Source organism: Contarinia nasturtii, unplaced genomic scaffold (genome assembly GCF_009176525.2).
Source record: "Contarinia nasturtii isolate CC-2019 unplaced genomic scaffold, AAFC_CNas_1.1 Cnas_scaffold_285, whole genome shotgun sequence".
Lineage (NCBI taxonomy): Eukaryota > Metazoa > Arthropoda > Insecta > Diptera > Cecidomyiidae > Contarinia > Contarinia nasturtii.
Window position 1 is genome coordinate 6,167,127 of NW_022197640.1, and position 19,627 is coordinate 6,186,753.

General features: G+C 33.9%; 1 protein-coding gene across 4 annotated transcripts in view; it reads right to left on the bottom strand.

Annotated features, from left to right (window-relative positions):
- LOC116337525 (fasciclin-1) overlaps window positions 1–19,627 on the bottom strand; it is a 96,069-nt gene that overhangs the window by 27,412 nt on the left and 49,030 nt on the right. For all 4 annotated transcript variants that reach the window (XM_031762166.1, XM_031762165.1, XM_031762163.1 and 1 more), the window contains exons 3-5: window positions 8,270–8,399; window positions 4,999–5,180; window positions 156–289 (exon numbers count right to left, since the gene is read on the bottom strand). In XM_031762166.1, coding sequence (XP_031618026.1) covers window positions 156–289; window positions 4,999–5,180; window positions 8,270–8,399 — 446 coding nt within the window. The remainder of the gene's footprint in view (window positions 1–155; window positions 290–4,998; window positions 5,181–8,269; window positions 8,400–19,627) is intronic.

The window sequence follows — 19,627 nt, forward strand, 5'->3', positions numbered from 1 at the left end:
AACACACATAGTATCATCATTAAAATTCTCAATAACATTCTCTTGGGCATAATGTTGTTGCAGCAAAGGCATAAACTCACAAACGATAAACGGGATTATAGCCAACAGATCATAAATATTAAGGTATAAAAACTAACCAAGTAAGTTATACTCACCGAATTCGTTGACCACCAATATCCAAGATATCCGAATAGCTTAAGAATTGAAAAGCATCAGGATTATTTATATCGTTTGATGAGGCCGAATTTGCCATTAGTGGTGTCAGTATATCATCAATCACATGAAGAACCTGCACAAGAGAATTCATATTATCATTATTATTATTATTTTTATTTTCGAAATCAGAATATTTGATTATGGGTAGCCATTTTGAATTGGTGTGTAGTATTTTGGGTCTTCTTCGGTAAGCATATATTGCGATACAAAGAGATTTTCATAGTATCGTACTTTCTTCAACGTCTGGCCTGGCAAACGTCCAAACTGTCTGAGTAAAGGTTTTCAGTCTCAAAATTTATAACAAGTAAAATGGAATCTATATCAACTGAATATTTCAATTTTTAAAATGGAATATTGCCGATGTGAATGGTGTTAGTGCTGAAATATGAGTTTCCTATATTCCAGAAGCTTTTAAAGATTTATTATTATTTGATACGGATTATTTTGAATAGTCCATTGAGAGCATAAGTGTGAAACTTTGAATACATCTTGAAGCGAATATCATCGCCATCATCATACTTTGTTCCAGCTGACGTACATTATGACGGCCTTTTACCTTTACCAACACAAAGCAGATATTGTCACTGGAATAATAACATGCACATTCTGTAAAGGTACTGAAAGGTGAACTATGAAAAAAAAAATGCGACCCAATCGCCAAACAATAGTATTTATGTAAAGTGATTGAAATGTTTTTCGTTTTTCTTTATCATTTTACGAAGAGATTTGTTCAATTTTTAAACCATTGAATAGAGATCGAAGAGCATATGTGTGAGTGGCTGCTTTTTCCGGTGCTTCTGTCTTTTCTATTTTCACATCGGTAAACGATTGGGAATGACATTTTATTTAACATCGGTTACAATATGCATATTCAACTGCATGTGATATTTTCAATTTAATGTTTGGCTGTTGCTGCGGCAAACGATTCGCACGCAGCATACAAACAATCACGTTCGAAAAGATGCAATAAAGCCGATGGGCTTCGAACAATATTCCAAGAAAATACGCGACATACAAATCGATTTGGTGTACGTGTGTATGTATGTCGGCATGTTCACATGCCATACGCATAACACTATGGTAAAACGGAATTATGTCATGAAATTGCACTTTCACGAACAATGTAAAACGGGAAAATAGCTTTTACAGCATCAAATGGTAATGTACAATCGCTTGGGGATTTTTTTTTAAACATTCATATTTTGATCCGTAAACATGCATGGAAATTCATACAAAGAAAGAGCACCAACATTTGCTGAATGAACAATATTACTTTTGATTTTGGATTTGATGTTAAATGCAATTTTTATGCTTTAGTTCACGCCACGATGCTATACTTTGCTGGATTCGAAGAAACATGTTTTTTTTTCTCTGAATGTTGCTTTTGAAATTTTCCACCAACAAAATGAACGAGAGAGAGCGAATTTAAAGGTGGAAACCCGAACAAAACAAGTAATTCGCTCTTTTCCCTTTCGTGTTTTTTGGATTTCTACACTTCCGTTTCAATAAGCTTATCTGCCAGTGTACGTTGTACCTTTTGCAACAATTCCTCTCACAAAGCGGCACTCGAAGCAATTCTCTCGCTTGATGTGATTCATTCGCATTCTCACGTTGAGTGCGAGCCAGGACGATGAAGATGAAAAAAAAAACACTAAAGCTGAAATACCAAAATACGCAAGTTTTATGCACGTGTTTTTCTACGTGAAAATAAAAGAATAAATAAAGCGAACGGAAGATATGTTTGATGTGAGCATGTCATTTGAATGCCAAATAGATTTGAAGAAGATTCTGTTCTGGTGAAGTGAGTGAAAATTGATTTCAATTGACATGGAATATTGTACTGGCAAAAGGAGAAGGACACCGAATGTGAAGCAACGTGAATATTGTGCATATATACACGGAGAAAGTTTTAGTGCCTTTGAATTGACAATATATGAATATTAAACGCAATAAAGCCAAAGTTGTAGTAAACAAGCCAAAGTTGAATGTAAATCGTTGTTTGTAATCTAGGCAGCTCGGATATAACTTCTTCCCGGTATCACTTTGACTTGATGATGATGACAGCGACACCAATGATGACGATGATGTTACAAATCAAATTGCATTTAAATGTATAGCTTTCAATAATAAACTTCCACAATTGTATGGTGGATGTGAAAAGAGCATTATTTGATTTTGAAATTCGAATAACAAGCGAATTGACTACATGCATTCATAAAGACATGCAATCAACAAAAGTGAGCTGTACGACTTTTTATTAAAGAAAAAAAACTTTTAGTCATTCGTCCTTCGGCATATTGGCAAAGACAAAGACATTTTGCTCGACAAGCGATATTGTTGCAAAAATGAAACGCTTAAATTGATCAACAGAGAGTATCATCTGGTAACTTTGCAACACGAAATCAACATCGTCAAAAGTTTTGGTAGCACAATTCGATGACAAACTTTGTACAACGTAATCCAGTTTATATATATATACAGACTTTTCATTTTTATGGAAATAAGCTTGCATTTTACTAGCAATCTTGAAAAAAAAGTTCATCTCGTGAAATACATATTTTATTCAGTTCTTAGAGCATTTCAAATGCATTTCAAGAATTCAAAACGAACGTTTATCCAAATAATTCGAACGAATTTTTGTAAAATTAATGTGATTTTAAGCGAAACAAGTTTTTGATATCCACCCAAGCACCATAATTAAAGTCGCAGCAAATGAAAGATTAAAAGATTAAACAAGCAGCAACAAGAACAAATTTCAGAGTAATTACAGTCGTAGTTATCGACCTGGAATTACCTCCTCCTCCCTTCCACACAACTAGTTGATACGAATTCGATATTCACATTTATTAGACGTTCAGATGGAGATGGCCAATGGTACAAAGACAACGGTAAAACTTCATTGTTAACATTTGAAACTCTATTAAATGTTACACAACGTTCAGCAAATATTTGATAGTGAATTGGAATAATATTTATTTATGACTAACATCCAGATTAAGTGCGAAATGCAAGCTCAAATACTCAAAATTCTATACAATTTTGAAATTTCGATGTGCTCTGCAATGTGTCTGTGAAGATCCAACCAATCGTAAAGATTAAACTGTAAGTTGTCGTCGTCGATGGTTCCGATGACGATACAAAAACTTGAAGAGCCGCTTTGCATTTCAAAATGCACCGTTTAGAGCTAGTGAATTGAATGTGGTCATACAACCAGTAAAAATGCCAAAAAAACTTTTGATGGGTGTGCGAGAAAAAAATGACAGTGGCAAATAGAATTCTAATCCAATTAGATCCAATTTGCGGTGAAACACAATGCCACTATTGTATCATTCTAACATTTCTAGCTTAAATGCTTGTTTTAAAGTGAACAAAGATATATACACACACACCAACACGCAGACAAAGTGCCGACGATAGAAAGACAAAACTGAAACCGAAAGATATATTGAGACACACAGAGACAGAGAGTGAGAGGCAGAGAGATGGAGGGAAACAGCGTGTAAGCATTTGAGCCGGCAAAGAGAAATGAGTGTTGCCGAGTTGGGATTTCATTCAAAATTCAAGTTAATCACCGTAAAGTCGCTTTAACTGATAAATCTATTTTAAACTAATTTGAAATCCATTTCGTATAATTTGACTAGTTTATTCACGGCCACCGAACCATTTCGTTGGTATCAGTTTTGCATTTTCTCTGTTCATTTTCATTCGACTCAGAGTCAATGAGTAAGTTGCCGGGTATCGTAATTCAGCGAATGCTTATGCTTGCAAATGTCTGGATGAAAAATCCGGCAAAATCAAGCTCATCAACTTTCTCATCACATTCAAATTGCATCAGCACATTTATTAAATGGTGTAGAAAACAGGATAACGAAAAATACGCGTGCACACACAGACATGCACATATGTTTGTATAAAATGTGAATTGTACCATCGAAGGTATGGGTACGAATGTGTGCCACTGAATTTGTGTTCATTTTTTTTTCGTTATTTATCAGAGCATGAAAAAATATATGTATAAATTAGCCAAAGCAGTGATCGATATTACCTCAACGATAAAGTGGCAAAAATGACGGATATCGATGTCAGTGTCTTCGCACAAGGTAATCATGCAATAATAAAAAATATCATTTGAATATATCGATTGAAGCAGAGCTTTCGAATTGTTTCAATGTATTTATGAAATTATTTGCTTTCAGAAAGCTTTTAAATAACTTCCATTTCAACGCAACCACATAATGTTCGGTTTTATTTGAAATAACCTAAGCGTTAAGCAGTGGCACATGCACTTCTCTTTTGACAAATACAAGCGTAAGCTAAACATAATTCTTTCACTTCTAAACTAAGTTTGTGAGACTTAAACCTGTGATGCACAGGTGTGATCGTAGCTTATGCGATAAATCGAAATATCCACTCAATTGCTCATTTCTTTTAAGCATTTTCATTCCATATCTCACTTTCTCTTCGCTCGTTCAGCTTAATATGACGCAAGACGTTACTACAACAACTTATCGATGTGGCAGTAGCGAATTGCACACTTTTTAAGTATAACACGTTGTTGTGAAGTGGATGAAAAAAAAAATCAATACTTTTCGAACCAGATATCTGCCAATATTTGTGTCATTGATTTCGGTGTAAATGTATATTGTTTTAAAGAATCTATTCGAAAGCTTTTGTATTATTAAGTTACTATCACATATACATGTCTTATGAAAAAGCTCAACAGCTATAATTTGTCCCCGTTTCCATAATTACACCAACAAAAAAAAAACATTCAACGCTTACCTGTCTTTTACCATTTTCGTTCACCATTTGGATATTTGAACGAGATCGTAATACTAAAGCGTTGTTCACATAAATGTAGTCCTGGTTGTTTTTTCGCGTTTTTGTTATATACAGCGGTGGTGTTCCATCAAAGTCGGATGTTATTGTCGTTCCCAAGTGCTCCAACGTTACGGCCGTTGTCGCTAAAATTCAAATGAATAAGAAGAAGAGGAGGAGTAATTAAATTTTACGTCTAAAATATGTATATTTACAGCAACATTGTATGCGCACAATCTTAATATATAGCTTAAATAATATTAACAAAATATCAACTAAAAATTATAATGGACGGTTTTTTAATAGGTCTTTGTAATCTCTAGAGTGCACTCTGGAGGTTAAAAGGCTGGATTTACTTAAATGTCATACTCGTTTTAATAGCGATGGATGTATATGCGGCCGAGTGAATGCACTCATAAAAAATTGTTCATTTTCTAAAACACAATTTAGATTTTTCAATTTTCATTTACAACCGATGGTTAAAGTGACACGTCGACTGAATTTGTATAAAATCATGCGATTTTCACATCGATTTAATTTATATTGTTAAAACGATCCCATTTCATTGTTGAGTGTTGCCTTTAATTTGGCTTCAAACACATTCAACACTGTTTTGTATTCGATGTTAGAAACTTGCCAAAAGATTACAGTCTTCGCCTCTTAAATATTCGATGCAATTTTGTGTTCTATATAATGTTTGCACGAAAATGAAACGAATTTTGTAAATTGGGGTGATGTGTGAGAGATTTTAATATTTTGTCAAAGAAAAGTTGCCACCATATTATTTTCCAACTTGTACACTCTTTGGGGATATCTTAGTTGTACACTCACACCCACATCCATATATTCTAATCAGTTTTGAATTGTTTTACGAGCGACATTGGTGCTCTTTGATCTGAATAGTTTGGCGTGTTAGTGTTTTACGTGTGAAACGCCAAAGTCACTTAGTTGAATTGAAATGCTCAAGAAGCATCTCGTTAAAATTCGAAAAGACACTATCATTGGCATTCACATCATGTGTCTATGGTTTGTTTTCATTCGTGTTTTTTTTATATCTTTGGGGATGATGGTGTAAAAATGCATAAAAGAAGCAACAACATAAAATCACTAAAACGAATCAAACAAATCAGCAATGCACATAAACATGTGCATACTTTGTGTAAATATCCAGAAATTCGAATTTTCCACGAACGATCCAAGAAGAAGAGTTAGTAGAATCTGTAGATGAGTAAATCCAGTGTGCATGTAAATATGAATGTGTCTGTGTCAGAATGTGTTTACCCACAGCCTTTCATCTAATGTATATGAAAAAAAATTGCTTAAAAGCCATGACTTATTATGAAGTAATATGGTAACCGCATAGAAACCAAAACCATGACATTCTTTTATCGTATCAGGATATACTGTCTTAGTTGCATCATCAGTTGGTGTGCTTGTGTAGTTGAATTTTTTGGGGAAAATGCTCGAAGCAAAAACAAAACACACCAACGACAATAACTGCGAATGGAGGAGAAGAAAACAACCAATAATGCTTTGTGCTAGTTTTTGCTGAAACTAGGACAGTATTCTATGGAAGCGAACAAGTATGTATAACAAATCATATTGGTCATATATAGAAATGACGTTGCTTTTTGACTGCTAACGTACCACTTCATTCGTTGTTCACTTGTGCCATAAAATAAGCTTCGTTCAACAAAATAAACTTTGGGCTGTAATTCTCTTTATTTGTGCATCAAGTAGTATTGTCGTCATTCGCAAAAAGCTGACTATGTTCAACGCTGTTTTTTTTTTCTCTGCTATTGTTGCTTGCTGAAACTCAATTCTATATCTATCGTGTATATATTAAAGAATCCAAAACTCTTTCAAAATCCAATGCATTCACACCATTCATACATAATGATAATGTCGAGTTGTATAGAATTTATTGGTTTTAAAAAAAAGCGTCCAAAATGTTGCAGTTCGAACAAAGTTTTTTTTTTTTAAAGAGATGTGACTCTGCACTTAGTTCGTTTACTTTGACATGGCGGACACATCAAATAATTCCATTGGATTCGTACAGAAATAAAATCGTGTTTATTATTCGTTCTGTTTGCATAAGCATGAATTCGCGTATATTTTAATGTTTGCAGACTATTTAAAAATCTAACATCAAATCATGGATTTTGACCCGTATATATGTTCAATCAATTCGTTAGTATTAAAATATTCATAAAAAATAATGTTATAGCTAAATTGAATTCGGTGCGTTTTCATGTGTGAATAAGCTTTGAAAAAATGAGGGCTGAATCAGTTTAAATAAAAAAAATTTCAGTCGACTTGACGAGTAAAAAGATTTTATAAATATATAAGCAGTTGACATTCCGCATCTCTGTCACTATGTATGGTTTGTCCAAAGGAAACATTTTAGTAAAAATAGTTTTCCTTTTTTTCCATCGTATCGGAGATGTTGATTCTATTTTTGCTGAGCCACATCATCACAAAAGGAATAAATGGCTTCACATTCTACAGAATGAAAACCGTTTTAACTTTATTCACTTGAAGGAATTTTTCACCCCAAAACAAACGATTTTATCTTTTTGGCAATGGAATGAAGTCCACGAATTCGGTATATGCATGTGTGCGTCCGTGTGTGTGTGTTTGTATTCAACAGAAAAGAAATAACCAAAAAATGTGCTAAGAGTGAATTTATTTTCATTTTTCGAGGCAACATTTGTAATATGCTTAAATCGCTCAAATAATTCACGTGAGTCACTTTTTCGCATTCGCATTGTTCTACGATGGGGCAAAATATTTGCAAACATCTGGATTTAAGGAACTCGAAAATGTGCTTGCTGCACATACATGCTGTATGTGTGTGTGTGTGTGTCGTCGACGTGCTTGAGCATTTTCATTTTTGAGACGATCTAAATTTGTTTGTGTTATATAATTACAATGCAGTGTACTGTGAACTGGAAGCATTCGCCTTTGTACACAAACTTCTATATTATGCTCTTAATTTGAAATGATAATATAAAGTTGCACGTTTCTTTATAAAATATACAGTACACAGAGTACACTGAGCACAGTATACGGGCATCGAATGGAAAAGGTTGCTTGTGAAGGGGTATATGTATGTCATTTGTTAGTGTACTCCTTTATTTTCAAAAAAAAAATGCAGTAACACTCACCACATCTAAGACTAATTAAAATGAACATCAAAAGAAGTGAGAGAGAGACCTTTATACTTGGTACTTACACATGTGGTACTGAACTTGAATGTTGTCGTTATGCTTTTGGAAGGCTTCATTGGTTGGAGCAAATATTGTGAGAGAACGCAACTGCAAATTTGACATCGCTATTTTATTCCGTTCGATCAATTCGTAGAACTGAAAAGAAGAAAAATGATTAAGAAAAAAAATATATATAAATGGTGTAAAAAAAAACTTTGTTGTTATTATAAAATATATGTATGAATTAACGAACAACAACAAAAAAAATAATTTCAAAGTATTCATGAACGTCATGGTTGTTGACACATGCATTCATCTACGAACAGTAAGGCAACTCGGCAATGAACTGATGAAAGTATCGTGCGAAATGGTGCATTTGCCATGAATTTCCCATTTTAATCACAATTGTAACATTTTATGTCAATTATTTGAAGTAGCTTCTGCGTTATTTTCCGGTCTTGTTCATATTAAACTTATATGTATTTGGCTTTGATCTGATGGAGCAAAGATAGGAACCCATTTGTTTTATTTACTTATTTGACATAATGTTTATGTCAGTTCATTTTTGTTTTTCATTTTACAAAATATATGTATTACCAACAAACATTAGTTTATGTTGTGAACAGTTCATTTAAAATAGAAAATCTGTTGTCAGAAATATCGTTCAGAACAACAGCAAAATATGCAACGTTATTTACTTTTATTATATGCACACAAGAAGAGAACTTTATCTAATTTTTGGCAAAGCAACATAAAATAGAAGAAAAAAAGAATGTTCACTGGTTGAGCAATATTTACCGAATTTCATCCGGATAAGAAAATAGTTTGATCATGTAAAACAAACCGGATAATATATTATTGAGACCGGTTTAAATCAATGTCACAATGCCATTTATCGAAATCATGACACTCTGTTCTCATAATTTGACCACAAATCAGATAAGTTTTATCTTAATGTTGCGTGTCAATATGTGACTGCATGTCACTTTTAGCTTAAGAATTCGATAACATTTTTTCGATAAATAATAGTCCTATATATATCGAATTTCCCATTTTTATTTTTTACTTTGGTTAAGCATTTCGTTTCATCATCAAAAATGCCATCAATTCATTTTATATGTAATGTAATTTTTTTCTGTAAAGTGCAGAGGGTAAAATGTTGTTGAACAGATATTTATATAGTTCAGCATAAGTTATCCAAGCAGAATTGATTTGAGTGAGTGCGTTGGCCGAGTGTTCAAGTGTTTACTGAATGTCAATTGATAATAAAGCTCATGAATCTTGAGCTCACCAAAATAAGGGTTACAATTTTCTTTGGCTCTAGAACTGAAATCAAATGGCTGAAGTTGGTTTGTGTGAGTTTTTTTTTTAATGTTCTGTCTCTCGTCTTGAGACGATAAGAACGACATTTAATTTCACTCAAGCTCAAAAGACTTAGTTGAAAATAGTTTTATGTTTTTTTGTGTTGTGGTTTTTGCTTGCTTTTGCGTGGTTAGTTTCAATTAAATATAAAACAAGATGGAGGAACCGAAAATACCTTACACGTAATTAGCACGAACCATCTAAATTGAAGCAGTTGTTTGGCTTTGCTTCGTCAGTAATGAGATTCAATTATCTATCCATCTATATATATTCAAACAAGTGTACACACAAACACTAATTCAGATTCGGTCAGTGGCTTTCGTATCGACTACCAAATAAAGATGTCTCTTGAAAAACTTAGCTGACATTTATAATAATTGATTGCAAGCGCAACCACATTTACTGTCCATTAGATTGTTGATTTTCACTGTAGCACCGCTTCTATTTATTTACCGGAGTGATTTATAGATTGATGTACGGTTTGTTAATTCCAATTGCGCTATTCGATAACTTTTTGCCGATGCATCAGTAAGCACTTCAATCGAATCAATTATTACGTGAACATGTATACGGCATAGTTTCGTTTGATTGTCAATCAAAACCTATTTGGCTTTAGATTATTATCACAGAGTGAAGGGGAAGTTAGAGAGAGAGAGAGAGATAGAGAGAGAGAGAGAGATAGAGAGAGAGAGAGAGAGCATCAATCAAAGATTGAGCGTAAAGACAATGGAGAGAGAGAGAGAGAGAGAGAGAGAGAGAGAGAAAGAGAGAGAGAGATTGAAAGAGAGAGTGGAGCACAAATAGAAAGATCCAGCATTGGAATAACATTCAATATTTATCAATGCCGAAATCATGATTGGCCATCGTCAATATTCGAATCGGTTGGGGAGTCGTTTTCTTTTCGATACAATCGGCGCCTTCAATGTCCATAAATTTCGATTGGTACATTTATTATCACATTACATTTTGTATTCGGTCCATGACTTCCAATGGCATTGATATTTATAATTCCGTTGAGAAAATTCTGGTAATTCCGTTTGTTTACCGTTTGCAAGTGTGCCATAATTCCAATTTGAAATGACAAGTCAAATGTCCGTTTATGAATGGCCGGAGGTTTTGAGCTCGTTTGGGTTATGCGTGCTTCTATAACAACAAAAACCAACATCTTCAAATACTACAAAGAAATCTCAGTGGAACATTAACATCAAGAAATTGCATGGATACATTGCGGTTATGCGCTCTTTGTTCAAATGCTACCACCATTTTTTTGCATTTTTTTAACGCATGAAATGTATTTATTTTTAAATCTTATTCTTTGTTTGTTATGTGAGATAATTGTTTTGCAATATTTACATTCACTCGGGGCTTTTTGTTGGCAAAACCCGATTCTCGTTGCACAAATATTTTATTCATTTACAAAACCGAAAAAAAACACATCCAGAGAAAAAACATAGAAAAGAATCAGCTTCGTTTGCTACTGTAAGATAAACAGAAGACCGGTAATTGATTTCGCGCAGCTTGAACCAAAATACATTGCAATCGGCATCTGCTTGAAAAGAAAAAATTAAGTAAGAAAACCCATTGCAATTGAAATCACAAAACGGAAGGCAATCGCATAAACCGTTTTTGTAAATCGCCTACGGCTCAATTTTATTTTTCTCATTTATTTCTGGATATGAAATTTCATTACAATGTCTGTCATCTATTTAGATTGTGATTGTGCATTTCTTTGTGGCATTATGTATGTTTTTCTTTACGATACTTGATTTTCATCATGGAAATTTGATTCTCTGTTTGGCATGAAGATTCTCTTCATTCAACTGGAAATTAAAGTGTTTGAATCGTCTAATGAAGCGAATTCGAGTTATTCGATTTCTCTGACGTTATTGACAAATCAAAATCAGGCGCCATTGAGGTTTCTAACCAAAACTTCTATTATAATTGCTATTAAGTCTTTTGATACAGCAACGACGTAAACTTTGTAAATTACCAAAAGAACAGGTATTTGTGTATGTGGGAGTGTGGATGTCCATATACCATCTATAATAAACCAAACTGGTATATATTTGACATGGAAAAGTTGCTCTCGTTCAATCAATATGTTTTGGCTTGGCAATGAGAGAATGGTAAAATGTTTCAATTTAAACAGAAAATGGATCGTGAGATATTTTATGCATGTTTGACCTGAGGATAGGTACTGGTAAACATTTTATACGAACACACAGACACTCTTCACTTCTAAAAAAGTATACACATTGCAATGGTAAACCTTTTGAAATGAATATCGATATTCGTTGAGCGTTTTACGCGTGATGTATATTTGCATTTACAATATGTTATCGGTGTAAATAATATTATGGGCTGCAATTGATATTGAAACATTTTGAAAGGGATAGGCAAAAGTAAATGTTTACGACGATATGTATGTAATATACAGAAAGTATGTGAACGTATTCAAATATTAAACAATACGAAATGCAAATATCAAAGCAATATTCGAAGACTTCAAAAATGCTGCTACACTTTTCTCAACAACAACAACAACAACAACAGCAGCAGCAGCAGCAGCAGCAACAAAAAAGGCATCCAAACATTGATCAAGTAACAGGACATACAGGATTCGATGGCATGAAACGTATACAGCAACATATGCTATTTGAACACGACAACGTTTGTTTGTATATTGACATCAAAATGCAATAAATGTGCATATGGTGCATCAATATTTAATGGAATTTCATTCCGGTTCGCATATAATGCTTAATAAAATATATCGTATGGCTTTCGCACACTCACACCCAAAGTCGGAGTCAGTGCAACGAGCCGTACTCCACGTTTGAGCAACCGATTTTTATAGCATGCAATATTTAATATTAGCATTTCGCTATAAAAGTGAGCGAATCGGATGAATCATCATATCTACGCAATTTCCGTCATGTTTATTGTTTTTGTGAATGTACACACACGAATGTGAACGCGCGCGCGCACGTTGTGCGTATATAAATTGCACTTGATGTGACAGATAGAATAGAGAAATTCTTCGAGCGAAGAGAAGCTAAAGATCGAGGTGTGTCAGCAAAACATTAAACTTGACAGAGAAAATTGAATAGAAATTTGAGCAACCACCCATATAAATTGTTTTTGTGAGAATTCAACTAAATATTTAATATGGATGAGCTAGATTACTTGAATCAATCTCCTTTTGCTACATCCTTCCGTCAACTGGTTGCATAAATGGCTCGAATTGATGAAATTCATGCATGCAACGTTTCATTTAGCTGATTGTGTGCGTGTGCGTGTGTACGTGGACTATAGAATTAATTTTCTATTTGCTTTGCAATAAAACATGCCTGGCCATTTACTTCGGATATAATTCAATGATTGCCGTTGTGTGTACAGCAGTAACACTTTTCGATTTTGTGCTTAAAGTTATGTATGCTATTCATTGCTGTCGATGTGCAGCAAACCAAGGTTACAAGCATTTTAAATTCAGATTTTATAACAAACATTTTCTCTTTTTCTCTATCTGCATCTCTTTTTATCGTTTTCTCATAAACACATGTTAGCCCAGCCACATAAAAGAGCACCAATAAGATAACAGATAAAATTATATTTATAAATATTGTTTTAATGGTGCCCATTTAATAAGAGCACCGAAATTAAAAGTTGAGCATAAAAGTTTATCGAAAGGATAAAACCGGTCTAAAACGACCATGTTCATCAAGAAATTGCAGCAAAAAATGAATTTATATTTAATTTCATGTTGCATTTCAAAATGTGATTTAAAACTGATTCATAAAAATTTTCGTTTTTTTTTTTCGCTTAATTTCAATTGTTCTGATTTTTGTTTCTTCTACATTTATAAATTCTCTGGAGTGCTTACAGAGCGTGGTAGGTGAAAGCACGAGACCAAGTGCTGTATGTGTGTGCTACTTGAACTCTTGCACTGAGTTTTCCCATGGCAACATGAATTTGTTATGAATAAATTTTGAACTTTGCCCATGAAAGAGAGCAAATAACATTATTTCCCTTCTAGATTTAAATTCATCCGAGAGAAAGACAGAGAAACCGAAAGATAGAGTGAATTTCAGTTGAATTGTACAGCGTGCAGAGAGTTGAAATTGTTGCTAAAACATAGACAATTGGGGTGGAGTTAGTGTTGTAGTTACATGGCTCATGTTTGTAGAGAAAAGAAGTTATAAAAGGAGCATTTTATTGTGTTGCTTCGATTGAAAAAGTCTATCGTATCAATATGGGGCGCAGATTCATGAAATGGCTCTTTGGTATTTTGCATTCGGTATTAGTATATGCGGTCTCACTTTTTTTCTCACTCTCTCTCTCCATCTCTCATTTTCATTTGGTGTAACTCTTAGTTGCCGGCTCGTTTACACACTTTCCTATCCTCTCGAAGCTGAAATTGTAGCTGATTGTGTGTGCAGTTTACAATGCAGACAGATACAGTGCATTGCACAGATTGAATTTTATGAAGATTTATTGGATAGACTTGTTCAGTATCGTTGCATACACAAGATTTTGATACAAGGTAAAAAAGGGGGCGATATCATTTTAATTCGCATCGTATTCCTCTCTTCTTCAAAATTGAATTGTATTGAAGATATTAGACAATACGATCGATCTATCGTCTCTGCTGTCGCTTGCTGCATATTGAAATTTATGCCAAACTCAATGCGAATTACTCGTGTGGAAATGGTAATAAATTACAAAACGTTCAATGCATTTCGACATAACCCGTTTCCGTTGTCATCTCACTGCGTGTATATGTGACAATATCCCTACTCAACATCATTGAGTATATTGCAAACTATCGATGCACTTTTTGATATTCTATATTACTTTTCCGCACACCTAGTGTAGGTAAGGTATTGTATTAGGCCGAAAAATTAAAGTCATCCCAAAACATGTTTTCTATGCATATTTAATGTAGAAAACACGATTGGAGATGATTTTGGGGCATATTAATGTGCGTCGCTGTGTGTGATGTGTCCTGTGTCCTGTGGCGTGTTGCCAAAATTTGTTAACACGATAAATCCTCTTCCAAAAACTCAATTCAAATTCTGACTTTGCAGGATGATTTGGGACTACTAGGAGACGTGATGATTAGTTTTTCAGCAATATCTGTTGACCGGTGTAATTTTTTTTTGTCCGAATGGAGTACCCACAATCCCACATCCATACATTTTTGATCATTTCTCAACCATTTTGGTGACACGATGGTTTCGTGCTCAGACATGAAAATCAAAATGTGACTTCACGGGATGATTGGGCACTACGAGGAATAAATCTGGTCAAATTTTCAACGACATTGATTGATCGGTGTAAAACTTAGACTCTGAAGAGGCACTTATGAGAAAAATGCCTTAAAATGATATTCTTTCAATTTGAACGCTGAATGAATGTGTAGTGGGGGGAGAAACCCGAATCTGATGTTAGTTTTAAGCAGTGATGGGCAAAGATACTTTATCTGAGGTTTTTAAGATACTTTTGAAAATTATCTGACTTTTTTTATGAAAAAACAAGAAGATACTGCAAGATAAGATAAAGATAACGAGATATTTTATCTTATCTAGATAGAATTTTAAAACTTTTAAAATATCTTATCTGTTATCTAAACTTTAGATAGTATCTTTAACATCACTGGTTTTAAGATGCAATCAATTTTTCACACACTTTTCATACAAAAATCCACAAAAAGTTTCATTTTTGTATGAAAGACTTGCCTTTGTGGTACCGTAATGATCTGAAACTTTGAACAGGCTATTTTTTGGATTGAAATTTCTTTAAACTTGGTGTGATTATTTATTTTGATAAGAAAATAATATTCACAAGTTTTCACGGTAATTTAAGTTACTGCAACCATACAAAGACCATGATTTCAGTTTATTCCCAAAATTTCGGTTCCATGCGGAAAAGTCAGCTTGCGTACGTAAGCCTCTTTATTTTTGTTGTATGTATATATCTATGTTTGTTTCTCTCGTTTTGTATTTATGTCTTGTCTTTTAGCAACAATCAAGCTCATTGACTTTTTTTCTTTGAATGGAAGAGCATAGAGTCCTTTGTCAAAAATTCAATGAAAATGTTGGAAACGGTTTTTAAAATGCAGTTCATTGTATAATTTCAAAAATGCGGTGGCTATTCATCACATTCTTTATTCCCCTTTCATATTTGATCACCAATAATAATTTTTGTTATGAAAGGAAAAATTCAAAAATTACTCGTCTGGCAAATGAGATACTTCAATGTGATTATGGACTCTTTTTGATTTTTCACCATCGTTTTCTTGCCAATGTCATAGATAAATATCATTTTCCATGCCCATACATATGTTTCAGTTTCGTTTCGTTGTGGTCTATCATTCACACATTCACCTCGAATTCGAATGAAAAGTAAACCATTTAATGGGTGACATTGTTGCAAACCATACATAACATAACCGAAGCGTCGAAAAACATTTATCTTGAAACCACGCACGTCTTCCATTAAATAGTTGAACCGAACGGTAACATACCACTGGTGGCTTGATACCAGCAACAGTAGCTGTCTGTATCAGCAATCGACATCATCTTCGGATCGGCACAATGACCGATTCTCTATATCCATCTATTCTGCTTTCTGCTCTTCTATCTGTAACATTGTGAAACGCTTTGCGGCTAAAAAGATTGCAAGTTGAATGAACATCTATGTTTGCACTTGGAAATTTCTCGACATAATGCACTCGATGTGTATATAGTTCGTATGAATGCCATTGATTTTATAATATGAAATATGCAACGTAATCCATGTGCATTTTGATATTGATTGCATGTGTGTCTGTGGTGTGTCTGTGCATGTGTGCTTGAATAATATTGCAAAATTTGGCGACACATTTTCTTCCACTTCAGATTGGCATAAAAACCGAAAAGTTTCAAAGCAACATGAAACTAATGACCTTGGTACAGCGTTTCGCGTGTTTGTGGATGATTTTCAACTGGCGTAAATTACACGTTTATTCGTTTCTCGCTCACTAGTTCTCTCTCTATCTCGCTCTCACTTGTCGACAAGTACGTGCACTCCTGTTAAAATGTTATGTAAGGATAAACGAAGTGACGTCGATACAACTTAACTTTAACCTTGTGCCGGTTTTACAACACAAAAATAAATTTTCTGTAGCACAACTGAAGGTAATTGTGAAGTGTTTGCTGGCACAATCAACCCCGCTGAAAGAACAAGAAACGAACAAAAACAAAATAAAGAAAATGGTAAATGAACGATGCATTGAATTTCTCACATCACATTTTCTTGATCTGGTATGAAAAAAAGCATTTCTTACTTCTCGATAAGAAACTTTGAGATTTTAATTCTTTTGTATTTTCATTGTCTAAGCGTAACAGCCGGAGAAGAAAAACTACAATGGCAACAACAACAACAACAACAAAAATAGCATCATAAACAGAAATGTGTAACAATCAAAATTCCATTGGGAAAAAGTAAACACTTCTTATATCGCATTGTTAAAATCGTAATCTGGTTTGAAAATGTGAAACACTTTATGTATGAAATAAAGTAGTGTACCCAATGAAAATCACACTTAAATGTAACACTATTTTTGCTCTCATTTGGAATAGTTCTTTGGAATAAAAGGACCATATTTTTACCGTCATGATTTTTGTTGCTGGTGGCACATTGTAACATTGGATTTTTTTTACAAATAGTGTGTGTGTGTGCTTCAATAAGCGTGTCAATATTTTGAAGTTTTTAATCAGTTCAAACATCATTCATGTCTTCGTAGGTGAATATAAAAAATGCCTAAGCGATGACGTGTGCTTTGTTCAAAACATGTTTACAATAAATCGATAACAGTCGTCGCGGCGCCATTCACAAAATCCAAGCAAACATGTTCAGAGACAAAAAATATATAGAGAGAGAGTGAACTAAGTGGAAAATGTCTATCGTACTGTGTATGGCATAAGGGGGGCGGCGAACTTTCTGTACCATATATATGTTAGTTTGTGCTTGTATGCGGTCTCCCCTAGTGTCTTATTCTCACATTTGAGATTTGGAAATTTGCGATCTTTCGAAAATAAATTCTAGCTGCTTGTCCACGAGCACATCCATTAAATATTTAGTTTACAAATGTGAGCGCCCTTGTTCGTTGTTTTTCATTCAATATTTATGTAATTTCTTCGCAATTTTAGCGCTAGATTCTCTTTTTTTTATATATACATCTTTGCGTTTTATTTTGCATGTGCAAACGAGAGTGAATTCCTTCCGAAATATAGTACATCGTAAACTATACAATTTATCACATGTACAGAAAGCAAAAATGCACGGTCATAAGACAATGAGCGCGAGCACTAGAAGGAATTATCGTATATGCATCTCGTCGTAAAGAAGCATGGATTCAATTCGTGGCGTAGGCATGGCAGGCAACAAGAAACCGGGCAAAAAGTGAACATTTTCAAGTTAGTCAAAGCTCACGTTAGCATCAGAATTATATATAGATATATTAACATACTCGACAGGGCTATGACGAGATATGCTGCCGTTGCATAGATAGAATTTATTAAAATGAATATGGCAAGAAAAGAAAAAAAGGAAATCACGATGCATACACGAGTGTAAATTAATGCTCATTGTATATGTGTACGAGTGGATATAAGAAAGCAAAAAATGGCATTACATTTTATACATTTCTCGGCAATTTGCATTTTGTTCGAACGAACGAACGAGCGGTGAAAATGCCCATAAAGTAACACTGAAAGCGCCGCGCAGAACAGATAATGGAATATTTTATGTAATCTACATAATTAGATGCTGTTTCGTATCTCGTGTCAACCAGTTACAAAAATAACCTACGACCGAAACATCATTCCCACTTTAGCTATAAAGCAACATTATTTTCACTTTGACTTATCACACTGCAAATATTATTCACAACACTTTTTGCTCGCAACTATTTTTTTTTGTTATTTCTTTCACGCCATCGGATCAATCGGTGTGACATAAAAAAAATGCATTTAGTCATGTCAAGCGCAATAACTTTGACAATTATTTTAAACAACGCTGTAAAATTGTTAGTCGATACTTTCGGTATTTAAATCGTTTTGCGTTTTTCTTCTTCTTCTTCTTTTCTATATTGTTTTTTTTTTATCCTTCATTAAAAAAGCTGAAATGACAAAAAAAATGCATGCACAGGAAATATTGGCAGCAGCCAATTTCAGCTAAGATCGATGTGATTGTTTTCACGTGAAGAAAAAAACTGTCATCAAGCAATTTTTTTTCTCACTCTACTTAACTTCATACTGATGGAATATAAGCAGATTGTGTAGCATTCTAGAAAGTTATGTACATTCTCTGTTCAAGAGATCTACCATTTTTCCAGAACATTTAAAATTGCCTTATCGCTTCAGTGTTTAGTTGTTGTTTGTCGTTGTTGAGGTTGGAAATAGTTATTTGTTGGAAATGTTTTACAACAATAATCTCGACTGTAAAGTAAAGAAATGTGAAAAAAACCTGGACAATTTTTTTCCGCTTCCGATATTATACATTCACGATTGAAATTCATTTAAAAAAATTCCAACAAATGAATCAGTTCGTCGACTCGACAGGAGAAAAAATCAATGAAAATTAAGAACAGCAAGAATAAATAGAATCGATCTATTTACCTCTCTTTACACATTAATTTTGTACACTGTCTGCGTCTATTAAATGAGATGAAAATTGGTTTCGTAATCTTAAGTTTGATGGAAAATCTGTTTCGATTTCTTCATCGATGTCAATAAACAAATGCATTATTCATAGCATTTGGGCAATTCCCTTCCAAAATGATATATCCATTGGATGCAACACAACTATCGAGCGCCAAAGCAAAATGATTGTAGGTTACAACAGCACAGACGGCACCACTTTGGTGACACAAATCTTCTGAAAATCTCATATATAGGAGAGATTTATTCGGAGAAAGACAGACAGAGATAGAGAGAGAGAGAGAGAGAGAGAGAGAGAGAGAGAGAGAGAGAGAGAGA